At 41.0% G+C, this 23,485-nt stretch overlaps 2 protein-coding genes and 1 long non-coding RNA gene across 5 annotated transcripts in view; 1 reads left to right on the top strand and 2 right to left on the bottom strand.

The window, feature by feature from the left end:
* Positions 1 to 22,464, top strand: part of LOC308196339 — a 45,670-nt gene extending 23,206 nt beyond the window's left edge. For both annotated transcript variants that reach the window (XR_013952144.1, XR_013952145.1), the window contains one exon: positions 19,685 to 22,464. This is a non-coding gene — a long non-coding RNA (uncharacterized lncRNA). The remainder of the gene's footprint in view (positions 1 to 19,684) is intronic.
* LOC308196333 (L-lactate dehydrogenase A chain) overlaps positions 1 to 23,485 on the bottom strand; it is a 93,184-nt gene that overhangs the window by 28,225 nt on the left and 41,474 nt on the right. The window lies entirely within an intron of this gene.
* Positions 1,499 to 23,401, bottom strand: GTF2H1 (general transcription factor IIH subunit 1). 2 transcript variants are annotated; one of them, XM_080595187.1, is made up of 15 exons: positions 23,095 to 23,401; positions 19,218 to 19,386; positions 17,204 to 17,396; positions 14,607 to 14,769; positions 12,906 to 12,999; positions 12,032 to 12,181; positions 10,918 to 10,997; positions 10,042 to 10,172; positions 8,781 to 8,868; positions 7,384 to 7,472; positions 6,412 to 6,529; positions 5,529 to 5,619; positions 3,943 to 4,058; positions 3,007 to 3,099; positions 1,499 to 2,370 (listed from the first exon to the last, which is right to left on the bottom strand). In XM_080595187.1, the coding sequence occupies exons 2-15, from the start codon at positions 19,369 to 19,371 to the stop codon at positions 2,284 to 2,286; spliced, it is 1,647 nt and encodes a 548-aa protein (XP_080451313.1). In that variant the 5' UTR covers positions 19,372 to 19,386; positions 23,095 to 23,401; the 3' UTR covers positions 1,499 to 2,283. The 2 variants fall into 2 exon arrangements, with proteins under 2 accessions (XP_080451313.1, XP_080451314.1); XM_080595188.1 differs by lacking the exon at positions 23,095 to 23,401 and adding an exon at positions 22,462 to 22,586.

The following is a 23,485-nucleotide window of genomic DNA, read 5'->3' as shown; positions in this document are numbered from 1 at the left end:
CCCACACAGTTCTAGTAATTAAGTAATTGATAGCCTGATATCGCACCAATAACTTAAAGCTATAGCAATACCACCCCCCATAATGATTGCAAACAGTCCTTTGAACTGTAAAATCTTCTTGTGATGCACTGAAACTTTTTACACTCTAAGCATTTTGTCCAGTGTTCCAGGAATCCTAAATACTGATTCAAATCAAAGATTTAGTTCCATATTCCAAACTCTGGTCTATTCCTTTTAAAAGGAAATGATTATTGCAAAACCTCAGTGCGGTCTAATACTCACATGTGTTGTTCATAGCTTCAGGCACGGAATATAAATCAGATTTTCTTGAACCTAGCCCTCTGATATGATGAAAGCCACTACAGCTTTCTCTAAATAGTTGAAATTTGGCCACAGAATTACTAGAGTGAATGCTTTGGAGTGGGGCAGAGCGAAACTGCACTTGCTTTCTGGGAGCTGTCTGCACTTTTAAGAGTATTAGACTTAGTAAAGCCATACCCTATGCCTAGGTTTTAGAGAAACTGTTTACCACAAGAGGCAACTTTTGACAAGATGTGCACCTCTTCCCACTAATGCTGTACATATACCTGTTAATGTCTAGTGAAGCTTTTACCCCACCAAAAAAACACGTCCCTCTTGCTGAGCCCAGTCACTTCTTGTAGCAAACCACATTAACATCACAGAGCAGGTATCATGCATCTATCTGCAAAAGCAGACAGGAAAACTAGGCTTAACAATAAGCATACATTTCCAAACAGAATTTGGGTGAGGACAGTGACATTTAACTGAAACTCGGCTTTTATCATAATACAAAAATCCAAGAACACTGGATATACAGAAGCTGCTGGCTTCCACACATTAGTTAAAGAAAACCCCTTCTTGCATAAATGGAGCAGCAGCACAGAACAAGCACAGACTTGGCTGTACAAATACATCTCTTCTGCTGAAGGAATTTACAGGAGTTTTCCACCTGGAATCATACTATAATGTTTTAACGTCATACCAGTGGTGGCAAAACCTTAGCCATCATGCAGGCTAATGGGAATTTTTTCTGCCTTACAGAACACTGCTGTGCTTCCTTTGAATAAGTATAGTCACTGATTTGTCTTTGTAGTAAATGCCTCCTATACCTAACAGTCACGTTTAGTCAGAAGTAAAAAAGCTCAGTAGCCCATCCTGGGCCTTAGTACAGTCAAGATGACAACAAAATACAAGGATGTAATTGAACTGCATATTATCATAGAAAACAGATTTACTCTGCATTTAAGTCACATTTAATACAAGACAAGTTGGTCTGAAATGGTGAACTGGTTCTGTTTGGAACAAAGTATGGCACAGATTCCCAATAGCTATGGACACTGTGTAAATAACACATTTTTCTCTTTGCAATGATTATCAATTCGCCAAAAATAGTGTAACAGTCAAACGGGAAGAGTGAAGGAAAACAGATTTAAGGGAAGAAATAATAAAAAAGTCTAAATTGAAAATAAATGACTGCTTTTGTAAGAAACTTTATTTAACTTCATTTTTAAAAATGCATTCTCTCCTCAGAACAAATGCCACCTTAAAAAAAGATTGCAGTAGCACACGCTTGCACTCAAAGGAAAACATGCAAACCTGATGGCTGAAAAAAATCTGCATAAAAATCCAAGACTTCAGGCAAAAGTTTGCCCCATGTGCCTTCAGGGACCCCAGACCATAGACAGCTTTCAGTGCAATGCCTCTTGCTTCCAATTGGTGGGGAAAATATATGGCAGAAGCTTGTCTTCTGACACCTACACTCTCCCAAATGTTTGGAGCAAAACCAGTTTCTGCTATATTTTAAAATATTGTTAAATGGTTGCAGAAAGTATAAACGGAATTCAATAAAATGTCAGAATCCAGTGAAGAAAAACTTTTGATTTCTACCCTGTGCCATACATTTCTTAAAAAAATTAGACAGAAAAACAGATTTTATTAATACACCCTCTTTAAATTTTTTATTTCTGAAAGCAGCTCTTTATGCAAATCATAAGCAGTTCCTGAGTAACTGCAGTAAACAGTGTCTTTTAAATATTTTTGCGCCTCAGCTCTTCTGTTTTGGTTCTTCCTTGTTTTTCTCCCTACTTTTCAAGTTTAATCTCAGTTCCTTTTTCAAAAAAATGTGCAAGTTCAGTTAGCATCATTTCCAGAAGTCCACAGCTTGCAGGTCCTCCTGCAACAACTATAAGATCTGCACGTGTGCTAGGTTGTATTCCTATACCTATTGCAGATTTTGCTCTCAAACCTGTACAGCATGCATTTTCACGTCTTCTTCAGCATACGGCGGGACTGCCATGTATGGAATTTATTGTAGGCCGTCTGCAGCATCTCTTCTATATGACTTATCAACTGAAAGATTAAGAGGAGAAAAAAATAAATGTCTCAGCTACCACGAAATAGATCCCCTCCCCTGCCTCTGATCAAACAGATGCTCAGTTGGATTATTCCTTTCATTCACTCTGAGCGATCTCACCAAGATCAAGGAGGCATGCCAGATGAGGAGAGAAAGGACCTAGAAGCTCTATGCTAACTGCAGAGGTAGCAGTTCAGAGAGCTACTAAGCTGAAGAGGTCCCAGGGACGTGACACTTGGTTCTGCTGTTTGTTCCGGTATTTAGTCTGTAACCACTTAAAGTCTGATATGGTAGGAGATTATTCTGAAGTAGCTCAAGTTCTACTTCATGATGGAAATAGAAAGTGAAACATAACTTGCCCCTTTCTGTTGTCTCACTTGAGGAATTTCCAAAGTTATAGCTCTTGACAAGTTTGTTGTCATTCAGCAAGGTAGCCAGGGAGAGTCAAGGAGAAAAGGCATACCTAACTTCGTACCTAATTTCCCTCTGCCAATTTTCTCAGTAGTAATAAAAAAAACAAAATGACATAGGATAAGAAGCAGCAAAGCCACCATCCTTTGATAATTACGATTCACATTACCAATTATGTAATTAATATAATGTAATTAAAGTTAAGAGTAATTTTCCCTTACATTTGTGCTTAAATACTGTCTCCGAATCTTTTCTTGGAATGGGCAGAGCTTTGTCACCTGAAATCTTTCCAAGTTGCTCCTCATTTTCACAACCTGAGAGAGAGACAGAAACCAATGTTGTAATTGCTTGCACAGAACACCTTGTAACTCATTCTGGGGGATACTTTAAGTATGTACAGTTTGAGGAAGGAAAAACTCCTAAAACATCTTTAACTTAAAGCATATTTATTTTTGAGTACAACATGCCTGAAAATCCACTGTGGTGGCAAGGTGATTACTATTACGTGGTCAGTGAATTCTATAGATATTAACCAAAACATCATTTTTTTAATTTTTTTTTTCTTCACGCAAAGACTGTATGGTGAATTTCAGGCCACATTTTGCAGCAGAAAATTTAAGATGGCTGAATGCAAGTTTTTAATCTTTGTGATCCACGTGAGGTCAGAGGTTGAGAATGGCAACAGAAAAACTGTAACAATCCTACCTGGTTACAGCCAGACATCCTTTCATTAAGGCAGCTCTGTTCTAAAAAGCAGTGCATGTTTTGAAGCTGAGTGATTTTTGCAATGGATAGAAGGATAAGGAAAACTTCCTTGTAAACAGTGTTGCAGACATTAGGTCTTAAAAGCTGCGAAAGGGGGGGCGATAGTTTCTGTGTGTTAAACTGACAATGATAAATCTGCAGCTGGAAAACAGCCAACCATTCTGCTGGAAACTAGAGCACAGCAAGTGTTCCTGAAGGGTGTTAAGAGGCCTACAGGGATAAGTATGACTTTAGCCAATAGTACCAAGTTGCTGAAAAAAAGTCACATTTTATAGTGTTCTGTGAACTTCAGTTCTAGGGATGAGTTCTGTGCATCAAGTTAATGATGGTCATTTTAGACCATGATATGGCCATGTCTTAACCATGCCCACACTAGGAAGGCTCCACCTTACCTTTTCTTCTAGGAATGGCGTGTTAACTGGAAAGCAGGACCAGAAGTGTCGTAGCAGTTCCCCTACTGCCACGTACAAGTGTTTTAGTTCAGACTGAACGTCATTTGGCACCATCTCTGCAACGGGAAAAAGGCTTTGTCACTTCACTCAAAACTAACATATGTAAAATGAGAATGTTAGGCTAATGAAGAAGCTTAGTAATACACATTTCGTAGTAGAATGACAGAAAGGTTGGCTGGGAGGGACCTCTGAGGTGCCTCACACCTGAAGTAGGACTATCAGTGGCATTAGATCAGGTCAGTTGCTTATTTATGGCTATGCATGGAAACTCATAATATTGAGGCAGATCTATAGCCAGGCTAACAATGGACACTGTGCTTTAATCCAGAATTAGAAGTAATAATTAGAAATAATTATTGTTGTTACAGCGGGGCAGTACTGACTGCTTCTGGGACCAGAGCCTTGTTCTGTTCAAAGCCCAGTGCAAAATGGGCTGTGAGGTGTGCGGTGAATACTGCAAGCTAATGTAACTTCTAACTTTCCCCGCTGTTACATGGGCAAAGAGAACAGTCACAGCACCTGTCAGTGACAGGGCACACGGAAGACAAGAAGTTTAGGCAGGAACAAGGAACTTTCTCCCCAGCAGCGCTTTAAAGAAAAAAATGGCTACACTGTTCAAGAACAGGGAGGGCACCGCAACTGTAAACAGCAGGGATAAAAAGCACAGCCTGTCACTGAGAATGGCAGGAGCAGTCACTTGAACAGTACATAACAAACTTGAGGATGAGGCTGTTAAAAAGAAGGTGGTTAGGTTTGATGAAAAGGAGTTTAGCAGCCAGTCTGTCAGTTGGGATGGCCAGAAAGCCTTGTTACTGGCTTGCTGACTCCTTTCTGTTTATTACCATGAGAAATTCATACTACTTCAGCAGACTGCATAGTCTCTGCTGTCCTTCAGATCAAGTACAAAATATGAACTAGAGAACCGTACTAAACCCTGCCTTGTGAGAACAGGGATTCATCTGCTGTGAGACTAAAGGGAAGGGAACTTAAGCTGGCACGAATGTGACAACAGGAAATAGAGCAGTTGAATGGAGATGGGAGAAGGAGGAGTTGCCTGTTTACCCTTGTAGTCCACAAGAAAAACATCCTTCACAGGGAGCTGTGGATCTTAAATGCAGGCTGCAAAAAACCTAGTTCCAAACAATTACCTAGAACACACTTCTTTAGAGCTCTCCCAGACTATGCCTTTTACTATGCCTTTTATTTTCTAAAATCCAGGAAAAAATACAAGTAAGAATGCTGAGCAAGCAAACCCATTAACTGTACAACGACTTAGTATCAGGTGCATCCTTTATCACTTGCTCTGTAAAGTTCCGTCATTCACTTGCACTGGTACAGCCAGCGCCGCCCTCATAGGGTGCCTGGGTTGTTTTTTTTTTCTTGTTGCCATAACCAGTCTTACTCCAGCTACATGTTTCCAGAATTTCCTTTATCAGTGTAACATATTCTAAGAGAGAGATGAAACAGCAAGCTGCTTTAAAAAGGAATAAAATGTGATTCAAGTACTATACATCCTAAGTCCTTACGGTTTATGGCTTGCTGTGTTCCACCCTGCATAAGTGCTCCTCCAGGTGACAGGACTGCAATAGTGCTAGTAGCATCACCACTTGAAAGAACCTGAAGGGAAAGAGGTAACAATTATTTCAGTCCTTAAATTAAATTGTGTAAGAAACCTAATTGTAGATATAGTTGGGAAGATACAGTGGAAGCTCTGATGAAGAGTTTGCTGTACTGAAGAATTAAATGAGGTGGCTTTGTTAGCTCATGTTTTCAATGAAAGCTCTCCAATTATGAACCAACAAACCTTTCCTTTACCTAGTATGTGAACTGGCTGCGCAGCTACTCCTACAGGATAATCCTCACAATACAGAGATGTGACACGTTCACAGTTGTGACCCCTTTTCTTATGGCCAAATTTAAGAAGGGTAGTTCAGAAACTGGCTGGTGAGATGGCCATACTATCCACACGCTGCTAAAAGCGAACTTCTCTGCAGCCCATACTTAAAAACAGATCCTACCTAAATGCATTTTGGGGTAAAAGACCCATTCAGTTATATGCCTGCTTACTAGACCTTCTAACACCATGATATCTTAATTTTCAGAGGGTGGCATCAATAATATTTGCCAGTATTCATGTTGCATGATTGTCCTCCTTTACTATTTTATGCCTTTACTATTTCTTCAGAACAATATGGTAACGGTAGAATATAACTCTGAATATCAGCAAAGCTTCAACTGTCTTTTTTTTTTATTATTATTTTCTGTGTTTATATTTTAAACACAACAGCTCAAAAGGTATCACCTAAAGTTGTAAATTATGTTTAGGCTGAGTTAGAATTCCAGTAGCCGAGAGACAGAAAGCTAGATGTTAACATTAGGAAAGGAATTCTGCTGAAAACTCTTCCATACCTGAGTTAGTTTGGGTACGTATGCCTCCATTTCTTGCCTAATACTATGAAAAGAACTAATTATATCCTGACTGGTTGCATATTGCTGTGATTGAATTGGAGTTGGACCATGATAATACCTGTGAGAGAGAAAAGTATATTAATAGGAGTGTTGGTAAAAATGGAAAAAAATCATTGGACAGCCATTCATATCTTTGCAATTTTAGATGCTTTGCAACTGTTGACTCCACTATCTAAATCCTGTTTGTTGGCATGAAAAGTAAATGTATTGCCATGTGGAAAGAGGTTGGGTTAGAAATGGTATGGCACCAAAATAAGACATTTATATTGAATCTGCGAGCATCATTCTGCCAATGAAAAGCTACCTGTGCCACCTATTTTGCTCAGTTCTGGGAATATCATCATAATGAAGGAATTGACACTGCTTTTATTTGAACCTCAGCTAAACGAAGTTACACGCACATTTGGATCTGTTCTCTTTCCTGTGGTATCACTCCTTCTCTAAAGTTACTTCTATGGTTCTTAAACTGAAGAGTCTAAAAAACAACTACTAGAAAAATATAAGAGCAGTGGCCAGTCCAAACTATCCCAACAGCCCTTCTCTCCCCTGGGAGTGGATTTTGCTTGGAATTGTATATGAACACTTGCTACACGTTTTTCCACTGAGCTGCAACAAAGTGCTGAACCTTTAAGATAAGTCTGTTAAGATTGTCATAGAAATTATATCAAAGCCCTCCTAGTAGGTTTACAGAGGCTTAACGAGCTGAGAAGCAAGGTAAAATCAAACTACAAATTTAAATGGGAATTACTTGGAAGATGGTTTATGCAGGAATTCATGTTTTGTTTCTAAATTTAGCCTAAACACACTTCATTGCGGCACAGTGGAAACTAAATCAGCCGATTGTGTGCAGGCTGTGATGAGACCTGCTAGATAGAATATGCTGAAATAGCCCAGCATATTTGGTTAACTTACCTGTCAGATTTCTTTAAGTTTAGTGCAATAGTTTTAACGCTATTATTCTTTGCTAAATCTTCATATTCAATGGACTCCTGTAGTTTCACCTAAAAATAAACCAAAGAATTGTACACTTCACTAATTAGAGCGCAATTTGGCACATTTACTGCCTTTTTTCTCTCACTTAACTGAGTTTGTGTGAAAGGGCTAGTAACACCTTAATGAAAACAAAATTGGCTGGAATGGTTTGTGTCTACTCTCCTAAGCCCAGTACCGTTTTAAACGTGCAGCTTGCAAGTCTTGGCACTACTGCTTTTTCTGTAGATTCTGACCAAAACTCACAGTCCCCGACACTTGAGAAATTATTTTGCTATACATACATCATTCTTTTTTCTCTCTAAATAAGTCCTGCTATCTCCAGATTAACAGAAATAGTAATAATGTAATGACTGGAGTACAAGAGTGTAGGACTAACATCCTAACAGTTGCTCAAGATATTTGGTGACAATAGAGCTAGAGCATTCGTGGTGAGAGGTGTCACCACAGTGGTGACAGACTTTTTCAGCATGGGTAACACCACGGGTAGTTTTCCTTCTGTAGGCTCCCACTCTTATGCTACTTTCTCATTCCTCTCATCATCACATTTGTTCTTGTCCTGGTCTATTTACTTCCTCAGTAAAAGCCTGGAGCTTTCAGGAAGTCAAAGCTGTTGACCACTGCAACGTTTAACAACTTGGGTGTTTTACAGCCTTTTCTCACTACATATGCAGGTTTTGAGTCAGCTTGGCATTTTCTATTTTGGCTGTCAACTCTATCAAGGAGTATTCAGTTAAGTTCTGTAGCAGTTGTAGTACTTCTTCCCCACTTTGTGAGCTGCTGTTGTTCATCTGAAACAGGCTGTTGCCCTAGTTCAATGCACCAGGCATCACTACTCTTTCCGTTGAACCTTCCTCCAGCTTCTGACTTTAAGATGAAGGCTGCTGCGTGCCAGTTCAATCATCCCGTCTATAAACATACACTTGACAAGTTAATATTGTCTCCTGAACACCCCTCTCTCTTTCATATGTATGTTTTCTAGAAGTGTTCAGGCAAAAAGCAAAAATACATCTGCACAGCATGGAAAGAACCTGGGTCCAATTAGAACAATGTTGGAAACTTGGCTTTCATGGGGCATGGCATAACTAAAGAGAATAACAGAACAGTACTTCAAGGTGTAGTTCATTCATGTTTACCAACAGACATATTCTATGCACAAAGCTTTTCACTGGCCCTCAATTGTTATTCAATATACTTTTAAGCAAAGCTAACTTAAGTATTGTTTTAGATACTTCTTAAAACACATAATGAACCTTCAGCATTGTTTTAAGAGACAGCATCCAATTCCTTTCAACCAGAATCGCATCAGCTAACTATACCTTTTTCATTGGTGGTTGAAAGAAATCTGAATCCCTGGAGTTTCCATCCATACTGCTGGTCTCACTGTAATGGTCATTTTGTGCTTCTCTTAAAATAGAGAAACAGCATTAAAAAGAATCCACCTCAAAGGAAGTTTTAAATACATGCTAGAGACAAGGTAAATACATTTATTTCAAAAGCTCTATATGCGTCTTCATACTGTATACCACCAGCTTCCCCCCCCTTATGTCTTAACTTATAGAAGCTGATCTAGATAAAAGGAACCAATTCCTCAAATGACCCTGTTTGTCAAGGGGGAAATTCAACAGCAGGGAAGGGTACTTCTGCCTCTCTGCAGAAATAGTAGCGTGCCCACAATGCAAGTGGGACACAGCAAAATCATGCAAAACAAACACTTTGCATACACACTGAGGCCAATCTTGTATTAGCAGAGCTATGGGAGCTCTGAAATAGTACTGTTTCAGAACGAGAGCTACTGTCTTGTCTCACTCTGAACTGAGGAACAGAAACACATATTACCCAGAATGTTATCTGAGGCCCACTGCTCATTCTGGGTGAGACAAGAACAATGAGAGGGAGCTCAGCCATGCAGAAGAAATGATTTAAATAAGATCTCTCACAGGTAAGGCCTGTAGGATTTTGGTACAGTAATAATCAGTTGTTTAGGTGGTTGTCTATAAACAAGTTGTACCACAGACCTTACAACAAATCCATTTCATTCCTCTTCTAACAAGTTTTTCCACTACAAATATATGTAACCAGCCGATACCTTTAAGGCATGGTCAGGGACAGGGTGCTGCACTGGGTAAACCTCTAACGTGATCCACCCAAGTCACACTGTTCTTCTGCTTCTGCTTTGACCTCTTCCCATGCAACCTGCTATAGGAAGCCCCAGCAGGCCTGCTCCTGGAAGGCAGGCAATAGGAACTTCCTGTACCAGACCTCTCTCCCCCTGCACAACCAACAGAATTCTGTCTTCTGCAGCCTTCAGCAAGGCTAGAGCGCTAAAGCAGAAACATCCTTTCCTTTTCTGTATCTGATTTGTATGATAGCAACCCAGCTAAAAATAGCATTTATCATTTCAGACAGCTCTGAAAAAAGTGTATGAAGTAAAATGGAACCTAACAGTACTTTCATTTCTAGAGCCTAATAGTTCATTCATAAAAAGAGGCTGGATGAGGAACTGCAGATGTATTTTCCTTTTGGAAATTCCTTAAAGTATGCAACAAAATTTAGCTTTTAGATAACATTTAAACTTACTGTTTTCTGAGGCCAGCTGCAAGGACCATGGCACTATGATGATTAAAGCGTTTTATAATGGCAGCATTGCTACTTTCTCTAGCAGATTTTGAGGCATTTGATGTAGAGGCCACAGAAGCAACACCATAGCCCTACAAAGAAAATAACACTAGTTACCTCCTCTCTCAAAGCCAGAAGGACCATTCTGTGTTTTCCACTGAGTCAGGAAGCCTGTGTGCCACCTCCTTGCAATTTCACTGGGTGATACTGCACCATCATCTGAAGCAGTGTTTTCTTACCTTCCCCCCCCCACCATCACCCACATCTGCCCTGAAAAAACTTCAAATGCTTGAACATTTAGAGGTGTCAGAAAAAAAGTCTTAAACAAGTAATTTTATAAGACACCTTGATCTGTTGTATATACAGGACTAGCTTTAAAAAAAAAAAAGGATCACCTGTACTAAACAGACAGGCACGGATGGCAAGTAAGAACTAGCAATTGTGTTACTGACCTCTTTTTAACTTCTTGTAGAACACCAGCAGCCTGCAGGCTAAATGACACCTGTCTGGAGGATGTGATAGCACTGGGAATTCAAAAAACCTCAAGCCTTAATGCTGGCAGTGTTCCCCAGTTACCAGGTGGCTGAAGGCAAAGCGAAGTAATTCCTCTTAAAAAGAGAGAAGTCTGGCTTTATACCCAGCACACTAAGGCAGGCATCTGAGCACAGGCTCCAGTTCTTCACACACATAACTGTGTAAATGTTGAGTACTCAACAAGCACAGCAGCCTAGTAAGTGACCTGTCTTAGAATAAGCATTTGTAGTAATTTCAACAGGAGAAAGACCCACTTTCCCCTTAAATGAAACGATTTTTTTTGTATTTTTGCCAAGTACTTACTTCATCTAATGTTTTATCTTCCAAAGCTGTTAAATCTATCAGAGGGTTTTTTACTCCTTGAGATACCATTGTTTTTAACCCTGTAGGAAAGAAACAGAAAGAAAAGACCATGAAAAAAAAACAGAAATAATTATGGGATTATTACACTCTATTTAACCTTTAAGGAAAGGCCAAAGGTTCTGCAGATGTCCAAATATCACCATGACTAGAACTTCCAACCCTTTTCAAAGTTCCCTTCAAAATAGGCCATAAATTTAGAATATTATTGTAAAAGAGCAGCCTGCTAATTACAGCAGCTTTCAACAACTTCTACACAACTGAACGCTGTTCTATATATAAAAAAGAGGATGCATTTAATATTAGTTGTATTAGTGGGAACTGGGAGGCCTTAGTTTTGTTTCTTCTAATTTTGGCACTGTATTGCTGGACTGTCTTAGGTAGAATGGTAGTTTGTATCTGGTGATAGCTTTTACTTGTGAAGGGTTGTGGATTCCTAATAAAATGTATTCACTAGACAGAACATGCACCAACGAATGGTGTTAAATGATCTCATCTCTTCACATTCGAGGTAGGTTTGTAATCATATAGAAAAGTTTAATATGAAATCTTAAATATCATCTGACTTAAGCTTCTATTAAAATGACTGACAGAACAGGTAACAGGATCTACGTTTGTCTATTGTGGAAAACTGATCCTACCACAAAAGCTATACCTGCTCTAAGTTGTGCACACAGCATGAAATGAAGGCTTATGTAAAGGAAGTTATTCCATAGTAACTGATGGCAGAGCGTAAGTATACTATCATGATCACTTATTTTTGGAATTTATCACTGATTTATTGTTGCCTGAGTTGTGATAAAGGGTATTTCTAGTACTAGCACTTCCCCATTTGTTTCAAGGAATGCATTTGCTACCAGACAGCCTAAGAATAATAAAGCTATAGACAACTTCCAATGTCCATCTCTACCTCTCACAGTTTGACAAACAAGATGTCCAATAGATAGACATATGAGAACTCTGACTTGAGTTTTGCAAAGTTCACTAGCCATACCTCTTGATTTGTGCTCTATAATACTGCTAAGTTAACAGCCTATTGCAGAAAAAGAAAACTTACCTTTTTCATCCAGTTTGGCACATTCTGCAAAGAGGTCTTTTGAGCCTGTATTGAGTCTGTCCCGATGGAAATAATGAGACTGAAAAAATCGTGTCCAGAATTCCCTCTCTGTCATGTTATGTGGAACATTTTCTGCATATTTCATTTTTACTGTGAACAAGCAAGTAATGATTACAAAGTATTCTGCAAATCCTAATACAGTACTTTACATTGAAAATTCCTTGCTTGCTTCCGTGCTTTCTGTCTAGTGCTATCACCATTGGTGCCAGTTAAATGTAAGGGAATGCAGTAGTTAAACATCAGCAAACTCTTCTATGCCTTACAATACTACCTAGTGCTCTGAAAAGAAATGTACATCACAGAAACCAGAATATTCTAATCTGAATCACACACGCGCACACACATACAAAGTCTTATTTACCAGAATTCTAGTTATTCTCAGGATGGATCTAGCATTTTTAACCTAGAGCCAAAAGGAACCCTTGTCAGAGTTCAGCATAGTGCAAGGGAAGGAACGGTCTCTTGCCCTCCTCTAAAGGTGGTATCATGGAGGGGAAAAAAAAAATGACATGATCAGTAGGGGCATATTATGGGAGCCAAGTAACTGCTTACAATTAAAAAAAGGCAGTGCAACAAGTTGAAATGCTTTCATCTAATGAAATCAAGTTTTCATTTCAAAAGCATGTCTTAGCACATACTTCTTTCCATCCCTTCTCAAATTAAGGAAATAAGGCAGGGAAAAATCATCCAAAGAGACTGAAGATACAGTCCTTTATACTTACAGGCTCAGGCTTGCAATGTAGTCTTCCTGGAGTAAAATGGTAGTAAACAAATCTTAAATTAATGTATTTGTAATGCAAAGCACGATTCTTACCTGCAGGATATGTTCGAAATATGGATTCGATGATATCTGAAGTCAAATTGTACCTCAGACCATTGCAGCCATCTGTTTGAGGCCGTACATCAGCCTAAAAAAAAAGCATACAGGGAGGAGAAAGTTTAAGTCTGAATTCCCTCTGTAAATGGAGAAGGAAAAAAAAAGGCATAACTAAGTCAAATTCTGCTGCAGATAATCATCTTCCTCCAGTAATACATAGCATATTTGATCATAAATAGCTATTTTTGGAGTGGTAAATAAAAGAGCATGCATTAATTAGTTTGTTATACTTGCCACTTAAGGGATGATTCAAGAAGTAGACTGTAGATTTTAGAAGATGAAAAAGACCATCAATCAAGGGAGATATACTTAGTTTAATATAACCTTGTTCCAAAGCAAGAAAAGGCATGTTTACTGTATATGCCCTATCTTTTGGTGTTCATTCAAGAATTCAGATAGCGAAGAATCAGTGATAATTTATGGTTGTTACACCTTATTTTCTTAAGCACTAAAAGCATCTCAGTATAAGTGATAAATAACATTGCATTTAAAAACTGACTGTAAGCCTTAGTCAGAACTTGCAAGTTACAGTTCAGTGATCATTTTAGGAAGCTCTGCATCAAGCAAGCAGAGTCAGATTCTCAGTAACCGAGGAAAGCATATGCTGCCTTTTCTTCATTTTCCTGTACACTTAAATTCTAGTTTTTAGTACTACCTTGTTTCTAGAAAAGCACTCATTCTGAACAGAGCCAGACAGTTATTTTTAACTTGGATGAGAACACACATACCTAGAGATTTCTTCTTCACAAATGCAGTGTACACAAACTGGTTATTAAAGTAACAATCAGTTACTTTAAGAAAGCTTCACTTTTTTTTTTAAGGTGTAAGAATAGTGCGGTGACAGAAAATCAAAACAAATTCATTTAACTGATTCAGGTATTTATAAAGGGAAAAGTGAGCACTTGTATAGCAGGTAGGCCAGAAAACAATTCCCATCTCCTCTTTCCCTCCCAAACCTTTAGCGTGTGCAAACAGTCATTACAAAGGTAAAAATGGGATTCCAGCTAGCAAATCATAATCTGTATGAGTTTTGTTGCAGGAGTAAAAACACGTCCCTGTGGAAGGAATCTGAAGATTGTACCTAGATTACTTTTAGATTGCATTCAGATTACAAAAGCATTGAGATCTTACGAAGGGATAACATAACTGAAAGTTGGGGAAAGAGATAAAACAAGCTTTCAGATGTACAAGTTGTTCTTTGGCTAGCTGAAAGCATGTACCAGCTTAGAAAAACAAACACAGGGAAGGAATAAGACTGCTTTGTGTGGGTGTCTTCGCGGCTTCATTTATGCACATGGATGTTGCAACAGACACTCTTTTATTGCATTAATTAATTGCATTAATACACTATAGTGACTAAGTTAATCATTTTTTCTGTTACATGGAAGACAAAGCAGCAGTATAAAGAGCATCTGCCTATTGCCTCTTTAAGGTTAAGTTCAATCTGAGCATCTTAAATTGACAGAATTTTGAGGTTGCAGATTTGCACAAAATCTTTACTTTTTTTCTCCCCTTTACACTTGCAATATTTTAACAGAGAAAGAAGAACATTGAAGTATAGGGGAATAAAGTATAAGAGCAGAAATCTTTCCCCAATTTGTTTGCTCTAAAGTGTTTTAAATTAGAGGTTCAACATACCAGAAATGCTGCAGAGATGCCCACATCCTGCTTACTAGGTGCTGCAGAATTATCCCCTGCATTCAGGCTTAAACGGTTGGCCCAGAATTCTTCAGCACTGATTACTTGGCTCACAACAAGGTCTTTATAGAGCTGAAACAAAACAGGATCTTCTTGCAGCATTCTGGTAAAAGAATGTATTGAATACAATTGAAACGCTGAAGAATAAATCACTAGGATTTCCATAACTAACATGAGTTCACAAAAGGAACAGAAACTAACTCTTCTTTCAAAAAATGCCGTGTATTTCTTAATAAGATTGTGTAAATAACCAACCTCAATAACGATACTTGTCTCAAAAGAATGAAGAAAGGGCTTAAAAAACCTTGAAGGAATAGCATTAAGTGCTACAAAACAGTAAAGCCTAGGAAAACATTAATATGGGATTAATGTCTTGTCTTTAAATATTCTGTGAAGCTTTTGTGCCTTTGCATGCCCAAGACTAGAGTCTTGTGAACTGCAAAAGCACACTGACTCTTCCTGAACTACCATTACCAAAGTCTCGTAGTAGAAAAAGGGGATTTGGGCACTGTCCAATTCTTGTTTAAAATCTTAGAATTTGGTAGTTACAGGTCTCTACTTTAGTGCAAGAGTACAGATAACAAAATACGCATGGCATAAGATAGCTTAAAACACACATGATCTTGAGATTTTTGTTCATTTACATTTCTGTTGGTGACAGTAGGACCTTCACCACTTAACTACTGCATACAGTGCAAGTGCTGCAGAAACATTCGGTGTCACTACCTCCACCAGGGAGTAATGTTTACAGAAGTTAGAAACCAAATATCAAGCAAGTACCCTTACTATCCACGATACAAAAAAGGTATGCACCAGAAACTTCAGTTATTTCACGTTCTCTTTTTCATGCAGCTGTATACCAATTAGAAGCCCACACTAGGTTATCTGCTGGGAACTATGCATGCACACGGACAATTAGCCAATAACCTCAACAACCTTAAGCATGTTCCTCAGGGTCTTGGTTGTGAACAAAAAAATGAGGCGTCTTATGAATACATAGTACATAGTCTAAGGAAGAACATAGACAGATTGCAATTTGGACTGAGCCAAAGTCTGTAGCAGCTCTGAGGACAAAGTAGGATGAGATAGAAGTGGTAACCTTCTGGGACAGGACATTGCTAGTATGTTTTCTTACCAAGGTTATTTTTTATCCTTTTTTTTTTTTTTAAACAAATATGGATTAGTAGCCATGACCACTAATTAGTGCAGCAGGAAATAATCTTAATTTGAAATAGCTCATTTAATCTTGGAATTTTGGTACATACCTCACCCCAAGTATAAGCAAGCAGAGGAATGCCACAAGGACTCTGGATGAAGTACTGTACCAGAATAGGCTAGACTTTTTGGCCTCATCTCTTCCAAATTAGGCTAGTGAAGCCCCATCACTGGTCTTGAACTTTAATTGTTAAAAGAACAGACTAGAACAGTCCATTCTAAAGATTCTGTCTTTTCTGATTCTAGTTTTCTGTAACTAGAAAAGCTATTAATGCCACATAGCATAGTACTGTAAAACTCCATTTACAGCTACAAAGATCGAGAGCTAAGACTGTCCACCTACTTGGTGGTGTTACTGTTAGAAATAAGGAATTAGCATAAAGAAACCAGTATGGTAACAGTGCCAAGGTAGCCTGCACTACTGTAGAGTCTAGCTGTCACTGCAGTACTGAAAACAGTTCATCTCAGATTTGTCAGAGCTCCAGTGCAAGGATTCTTGTCTGTTTGGGAAATCCCTTTGTAAAGATCTAATCTGCCCAGTAAAGTCCTATTTTTTGGTTAAAAAATATAAAGTTTACCTTTAACTTAGATAAGTTCAAAGCTACAACAGTCTTTGAAAAGGGAAGCTAGCAGATACAGGATTCAGAGGGGATGCTAGTGAAACTCATCTGGGGAGTCACAGAGAAGTGTGCCCTAAGCCCACAAGGGCTGGTTTAAAACAAATATTTTATAGGAAAGGAAGCAAATCTTAAAAGCCCTTTTAAAGAAGGACTTAGTTCCTGAAACTCATCTCTAAATTCTTTTTAGAATAAACATCCTGCGTGCCAAATAACAAACTACTACATGTCAAGTGAGACGTATGAAAAAATTGAGTAATTTAGTATAGTATATAAAAAACAGGAGAATATTTGGCAGGGGCAGGCAGGAAGGAAAGGGTTATGCAGGGAGGAAAAAAACAAGCACAAATCAAGGAAGGTGAGAACTTCTGGAAAAAAAATCTTTCAGACAGCTTTTCTCACTGGTACTTATGTACTTAAGCACACTAAAGAGACAGACTGCCAGTTGGGCACTTTCATCTCATAGCATAGGTAACAAAGACTGGGTAGCAGCTGGTCTGGCTGCCTTTACACCTCGAGAATGTGTCACTGAGAACACAAGCACAGTCTCAACATGTTAGAGTTATATAAGTCCTGAGGAACTGCCTCTAAATTGAAAGCGGAGAGATTTTTACAAATGCAACATCGCAAACCACGTTGCAATACAACACAAGTTAGACAAGACTTATAAAAACAAAGACAGCTTTCAGACTCCTTTCTCTTTACCTGTTTTTCTCCTCAAGTTCTTTATTAGCTTTCCTTTTGAATTTGGGCAACAGTTGTTGAAGAAGATCCTTTACAGCATCTCGCTCCTTCACTGCTGTGCTTTCATTGGAGAAGTGAAAGTTGGTTGTGTCCCCTGCATGCAATACTAGCTGAAGCTGAATTTTAGCTTTACCTTCTGGACTGATTTTCTGGCCTAGATTACACAGAGAGCATTAATTAGCAACAGACAGTAAGCTTATATAAGAAACTGTCTACCCTAGAGTATTTGGTTACAAGCAGTTATCCACATCATCCAATTAAATGTCATTATCCTACGTGTGAACTCCAGCCATACAAGTAGAACAGAGTCCTCCCCTTAAATTAGTTGGAATGCTGCACCTTGTCCTCTCCAAAACCCAGTATCCTTCAGCCACAGCTCAGGAGCCCAGATTCAGCTTGGTATTCACTACATTCTCTGTTAGCAAACTCCTGTGAATTAGCTTTTCATCACCTGGAGACTTCAACCTGGTACAAGTCCAGGTTGCTGCTGAAAGGTGACAGCCTTGTCACTTCACCCTTGCCCCTTCTTCCCACTGCCTCTCTTGCGCTGGTGCTAGCGTTTGTGCAGCAGGCCAAGCCAAGGAACCGAGCCATTAAAAAGTAACCCCCCTTCTGTTTTTCCAGCTGGGCCAGCTCCCACAGAAGAGTAGTAAGAAAGCAGATGCAGGGTGGGGTAACAGGATGTTGACAGCAAAAGTATGCTGTTTTCAAGCGGCGTGCTGTAAGCAAAGTTAGCCACAGTACTCCCCAAAGGTGATCCCCAGGTGCCTCCAAGGTGCTACTACACCCTAATGACTCATAAGAAAAAGCTAACTCCTGCTTTTTGTAACCAGAGGCTAGAACAACTAAGTTTATGGTCAGTAAACAACTACATTTATGGATTGTTTTGTTATATTGACTTCAGCATAGCCCTGCAAATGGCACCCACCTAACTCCCAATCTTGGCCCCTTTCTCCAATGCAACTTGGAGACAGGAACCAAAGGTCACCCCTAAATCATGATCTTTCTTACAAATTTCTTATCCCACTTTTTTGATTTTGAAAAAAACAAATAAGCGCGAGTCATCTAAGTTATAATGACTTATATGCCTGTACACTTTAATATGTAAGCTGCTTAAGTGTGTATAAGCTAAATGGCTGGATAAAACCTTCACAAAATTGAATATAAGTGAACAGACCCTTTAAACTTCTTGTCACATTTGTATTTCAGAAAACAGCATATTAGTTTTGATTCATCACACACACTTTTGATCATGCTGCAGTACTTGTATGTGACTTCTGACAGCAGTAATCACTAAAGCTTAACCAAGTGATGCATACAACATTTTAAAATTCTTTTTTGGCATTACAACACATGGAACACGAGTACTAATTGGAGCGAGAAAGGCAGCATAGAATAGACGTTTCCTGTTCAGTTTTGACTTGCAAGTACTCTGCTATTGCAATAGCAAACACTTATTGGGTGCATTACAGTCAGGCCAAACTACAGAAGCTAGCACTTGTGAAGCTGTGGTCTCTTGGATGAAAATAAAACAGTGAGGTTCACTTTATATGAAAACTGGAACAGCTTTAGATGCATAGTTTAACAGATGACATGCCAGACAGCTTCTGTGTTAGACCCTGAAAATCCTATACTCTTCTTCAACCCTCCTCCCACCCTTCCCTCCACAAGCATATGGCATAGATAATTTCTCTGTTTGATTTATCGCAGAAATTTTTCAAAAGTTAATAGAAAGTGCAGTGTAACAAATCTGAAGAGTACAGAAGTTCTGCAATTACATCCTTTATCAACTGTTAAGCACGTACCATGGTCCTGACCACTGCTGCTATACAGAATAGCCTAGACAAAGCCCCAGACCCTTGCAACCTTCCTGAATTACCTACCAGTGTTTTATAGCAAATAAGCTTTGGACTGTATTTAAACATTTCTTGAAACACCACTTACTGAAGCTGGAATAGGAAAAGTCTTTACTTACATTTTATGTCTGCATACATATGGCTGACTGTGAAGCGGTCTTTGCCTTCAGGTGCCCATGCTATCCTTTCAGCCATAAGGTAGAGAGCCCCATCCTGCTTCTTCTGACGTACCTTCTTTACAATCAGTAACACTTCTTCAGATGATGTCGCCATTGTGGCTACAAGGAACTATTAAAAAGAGTAGAGTTGATTATCATCATCATCACTTATCTCCTACTATTCCTGTCAAGGTATTACAGCCCACATTTACTCATTAATGCCTACATCATTTTTGAACTAATGCAGATAGACATGCTCCCCTGTGACCATGCAGTTAGCAAATTTATTTAGACAAAACAGTGCGAGCTACTTAAATAATTCACCTAATTATATTGCTGAGACTCCTCGTGCTCCCATAAAAGACCTGCACACCTTAAACTGATAACCAAGTTCTCCTATTTTAACCTTTCTTTACTGTTTTTTCAAGCTCGGAAGAAAACCAAAGCTACACAAGGAACACAAATTCCAGATCTCCTCTGGCATTTGGCAGCATTTTCCTTCTTCAGTATGAACAGCAGATGCTAAATCATTTCACAAGAGGGAGGGATACAAGGTATGTGAAAAAACAAGGATTTTCAGTTCTCCTCTGCACTAAAGATAACAATCCAGTTACAGTCCTGTTTCTACTGTAGTGATTTTTGCCCAAGACTTGAACGATATTTGGTACGCTTGATCCCAGCTGTCCAGTCTCCTATCCCCATCCCTCAGAGGGACTGGACTGTGTTATACCTGCTTCAAAAGATTGGGCATTTTTTCACTAGCCTCTCATCGACTAACCTTTTGATACATGCCACGAGTCCTTTTGATAATCTTCCCAGTAGTCACCATCCCTCCTCTTTTCAGGTTCACTCTACAGCCTTAAATGTCTCAAGAGAATATGTATGCCATAGGTATGTCTAGATTTTGTTAACATACTGTTGCATACTTATCAAAAAATCCCAGGTTTAGTATGTTTGCTGTAAACGTTTAGTCTGTCCAATTGCTGTATTTTGTACACCACAAACTTTTCTGTTGATATATAGAACAGTATTTTCAAAAGGTGATACACGTATTTTATGTGTTTTATAATAATGTTTGCTGGTGTCTGCATCAAACTTCAAAAAGCAATTTACATCACCTATCACACTAATAATAGGTATCACAAAATGATACTTCTGAGTATTGAAACTCAGATAGCAGTGTTTTGTTTTTTTTTTTAAAGACATCAGCAAGATAGGAGATCTTACTCTGACAATCTAAATAGTAGGATAGCATTCCCTTCGGCAAGTCAAAACCCATCATTGCAATGCGTTAAGTAAAATACTGATTCAATGGCAAACGGGCTCTGCACTTAAGCTTTGCTCATTTATCGCGTCACTCAGCCAAGGCTTCGCCCAAGACTTCAGTGATGCTGAGCTGAACGTGGGGGTTCACATCAGCACCACTGCAGCAGCCACTAGAACATGCTGTGCCACATTCAGAGCAGCCCTGCTAATACTGCTCTCTCAAGGAAAACTGCATGGCATAATTTCAGGACTGTTTCCTAGCATAATCCATTACAGTCTCCCCAGCAGCATTATTCTCTTTCGGTGCTATTTATGCTACCATTTTATGGAGAATTTCCTGTTGCAGGTCCGTAGTCTCTCATCAGCACCTTATCCTTACCGGAAAAAGGCAGCTAGCCACAGAATCCAATAGACCAGAAACCTCAATATACGCAAGACTACAGATTTTGACACTTTTCTCCCCTTGTTAATTTACAGTCCTTTGAGGTCATTATTAGCAAATGCAGTAGAGACAAAACCACAAAATGCAAAGGAATTAAAATCGTTCTGAACAGAAAGAAAAGGAAAGCATTTCCATAGACAGGCTTTCTGATGCAAGTTGCTTTGCTTTTAACCATGCTATTTCACCCACCTACAAGCAGTCTTTTAACTAGGAGGAAAATGATCAGCAGCTAGCAACTTCTCCTTTACAGACGCAGTGCTTCTAGCACAGTACCCTGCAGTGTGCAATCTGTGAACGCACAATTATCCCACAAGTGGCTCATTCTACCTTCTGGGAGAGCGAATGCATGAGCTTGCTGCCGTTCTTATTTGTCACTGCTCTGCTTCCTTTTTCATGCAGTAATTTATGGTGGCAGTAGGATGATATGCACAACAAGCATTACCCAAAATGGAGAAAACCCCGAGCTGTCTTTTAAACAATACATCAGAAAGAGTAAAACAGAGTAATAATCAGGACTTAGAAAAGTTACCGTCTTTCACTAACGAGAACAAGATGGCTTCTCTTGTTACAAGAAGTCCAAAATTCTAAAATAGAAATCTCACCCAGCTGCTAGAAAAGCGTGAGGATGGTCTCCTATTGACTGCAGAGGGGAAGGCGATATCCTCACTGTGCACATGCAGGGAGCCAGTCACTTTCTCTTTTTTTTTTTGACACTTAAGGCTTACGATGAAGAAGGGTGAGAGCCATCAATGATCTGCTCACGCCTGCCCCAATATCCTAACATCTATATTTAACAACTGTGCTGAAGCTTCCAGGAACCAGTACTGCAGATGATGATATTGCTGCTCAAAGAGGCAACAACTGCAACATTCCTAGGGAGAAATTCTCTTATTTTACATCTTTGACTGATAATTTTAATCTGCTGCTAAAAGAAGCAGTGTTGGAGTTGTTCAATTGCATATTTTGGAAGACAAGACTTTTCTCTGGCTTAAGCATCTTCCTGAACAGGAAAACCAGACAGTTTATTTGAAAATTCTGTAGTGACAAAGCTTTTAAAGACATGATTGGTAGCTCTGAAAACCATCTGGATAAAGGGGTAGGCCTTAACCCATGGGTATGACTTGTCATCAAGCCTGTCTTGGGGATGTTAATGTCAGCTGCAATTTACAACTGGCAAGATCAATCAGGAAGCTTCAGCTTGGCGTAAAACAAAACAAAAGGTCCTGTTTGCTTATCTATGACTAACCCCTCCTCTCCCAGCTCTATGGGAGTCTTAGAATCATTACGGTTGGAAAAGCCAAGATCAGCTGGTCCAACCCTCCCCCTACCACCACCATCACCCACTAAGCCATGTCCCTAAGCACCACATCCAACCTTTCCTTGAACACCCCCAGGGATGGTGACTCCACCACCTCCCTGGGCAACCCACTCAATGCCTGACCAGCTTTTGGAAGTGAACACAGCTTTTTGGCAATGCCATTACATTTCAACGGTTACCTTGCCTTTAACGCAGAGACTCTTCCTAACTGATCCCAAAGCCGGGAGCCTGCCTCGTAACGCCCCGCTGAGCGCTCTCCGTTACCAGCACTTGGCCCCAGCCTCCTCCTGCGGGGTCGGGGAGGTCTGAGCAGGAACGGAGGAAACCTTTACACCGCTGGCTAACTCAGATGCGGGCAGGGGCCGGCAGCCGGGCTGTGCCAGCCTCACCGCTCGGTTTCCGCTGCCGCAGGGCAGGCCGGGCAGCCGGTACCGGCGGGCAGCCGGCGCTAGCGGTCAGCGGCCGGTCCTAGCGGGCAGCAGCCGGTCCCAGCGGGCAGCCGGCCCGCCGAGGCGCGGCCCCACCGCCCCGTCACCTCAGCGCGGGGCCGGGAGCCGCCGCAGCGGCGCCCTCGGGGCGCAGCCGCCACCGCGCCGGCCTGCCCCGGGCCCCCGCCTTTGTGCCCCCCGCCACCTTCCCGCCGCCCGGGCTCGGTCCCGGCGGAGCCCTCCCGGCCTAACGCTCCCCGCCGGGCCGGGCCGGGCCGAGCCGGGCCGGGCCGGGCCGGACCGCGGCCGCAAGGAGGGCGCCTGAGGGCCGCGTCCCCGCGATGCGCCGCAGCCGCGGCCCCGCCGCCCCCCCCAGGCGCTTACCGTGGGCGGGGGCCGGCCGGGCGCTAGGGGGGTCGGGCCGCCGCTGCCGGGGCCATGGGGCGGGCGGGGGGCGGGCACGTGACCGGAACACGCCGCGGAGGGGGGGGAGGAGGGAGGGAGGAGGCCGCGTCACGTGACGGGGGAGCGGGCCGCCGCCGCGCGGGCCCGGCGGTCACGTGGCCGCCCCTCCCGCTCTCCCTCCCTCCTCCTCCCGGCTCACGTGACGGCCCCTCCCCCGCCGCCATGACGGGAGCGGCCGGAGGGGGGGCGGCGGCGCCGGTGCCGCGCCCACCCCGCCGCTCCCCCCCGCCCGCCGCGCCCGGCCCTCCCCGGTCCCCGCCGTCACCCGGCCCCGCGGGGCGCGGCTCCCGCTCGTCCCCCGCCATCGGGC

The sequence above is a fragment of the Anser brachyrhynchus genome, assembly GCF_964034855.1.
Source record: "Anser brachyrhynchus genome assembly, chromosome: 5".
Classification (NCBI taxonomy): Eukaryota; Metazoa; Chordata; class Aves; order Anseriformes; family Anatidae; genus Anser; species Anser brachyrhynchus.
The sequence above is the reverse complement of the archived record's forward strand: the minus strand, read 5'-3'. Positions and strand labels throughout refer to the sequence as shown.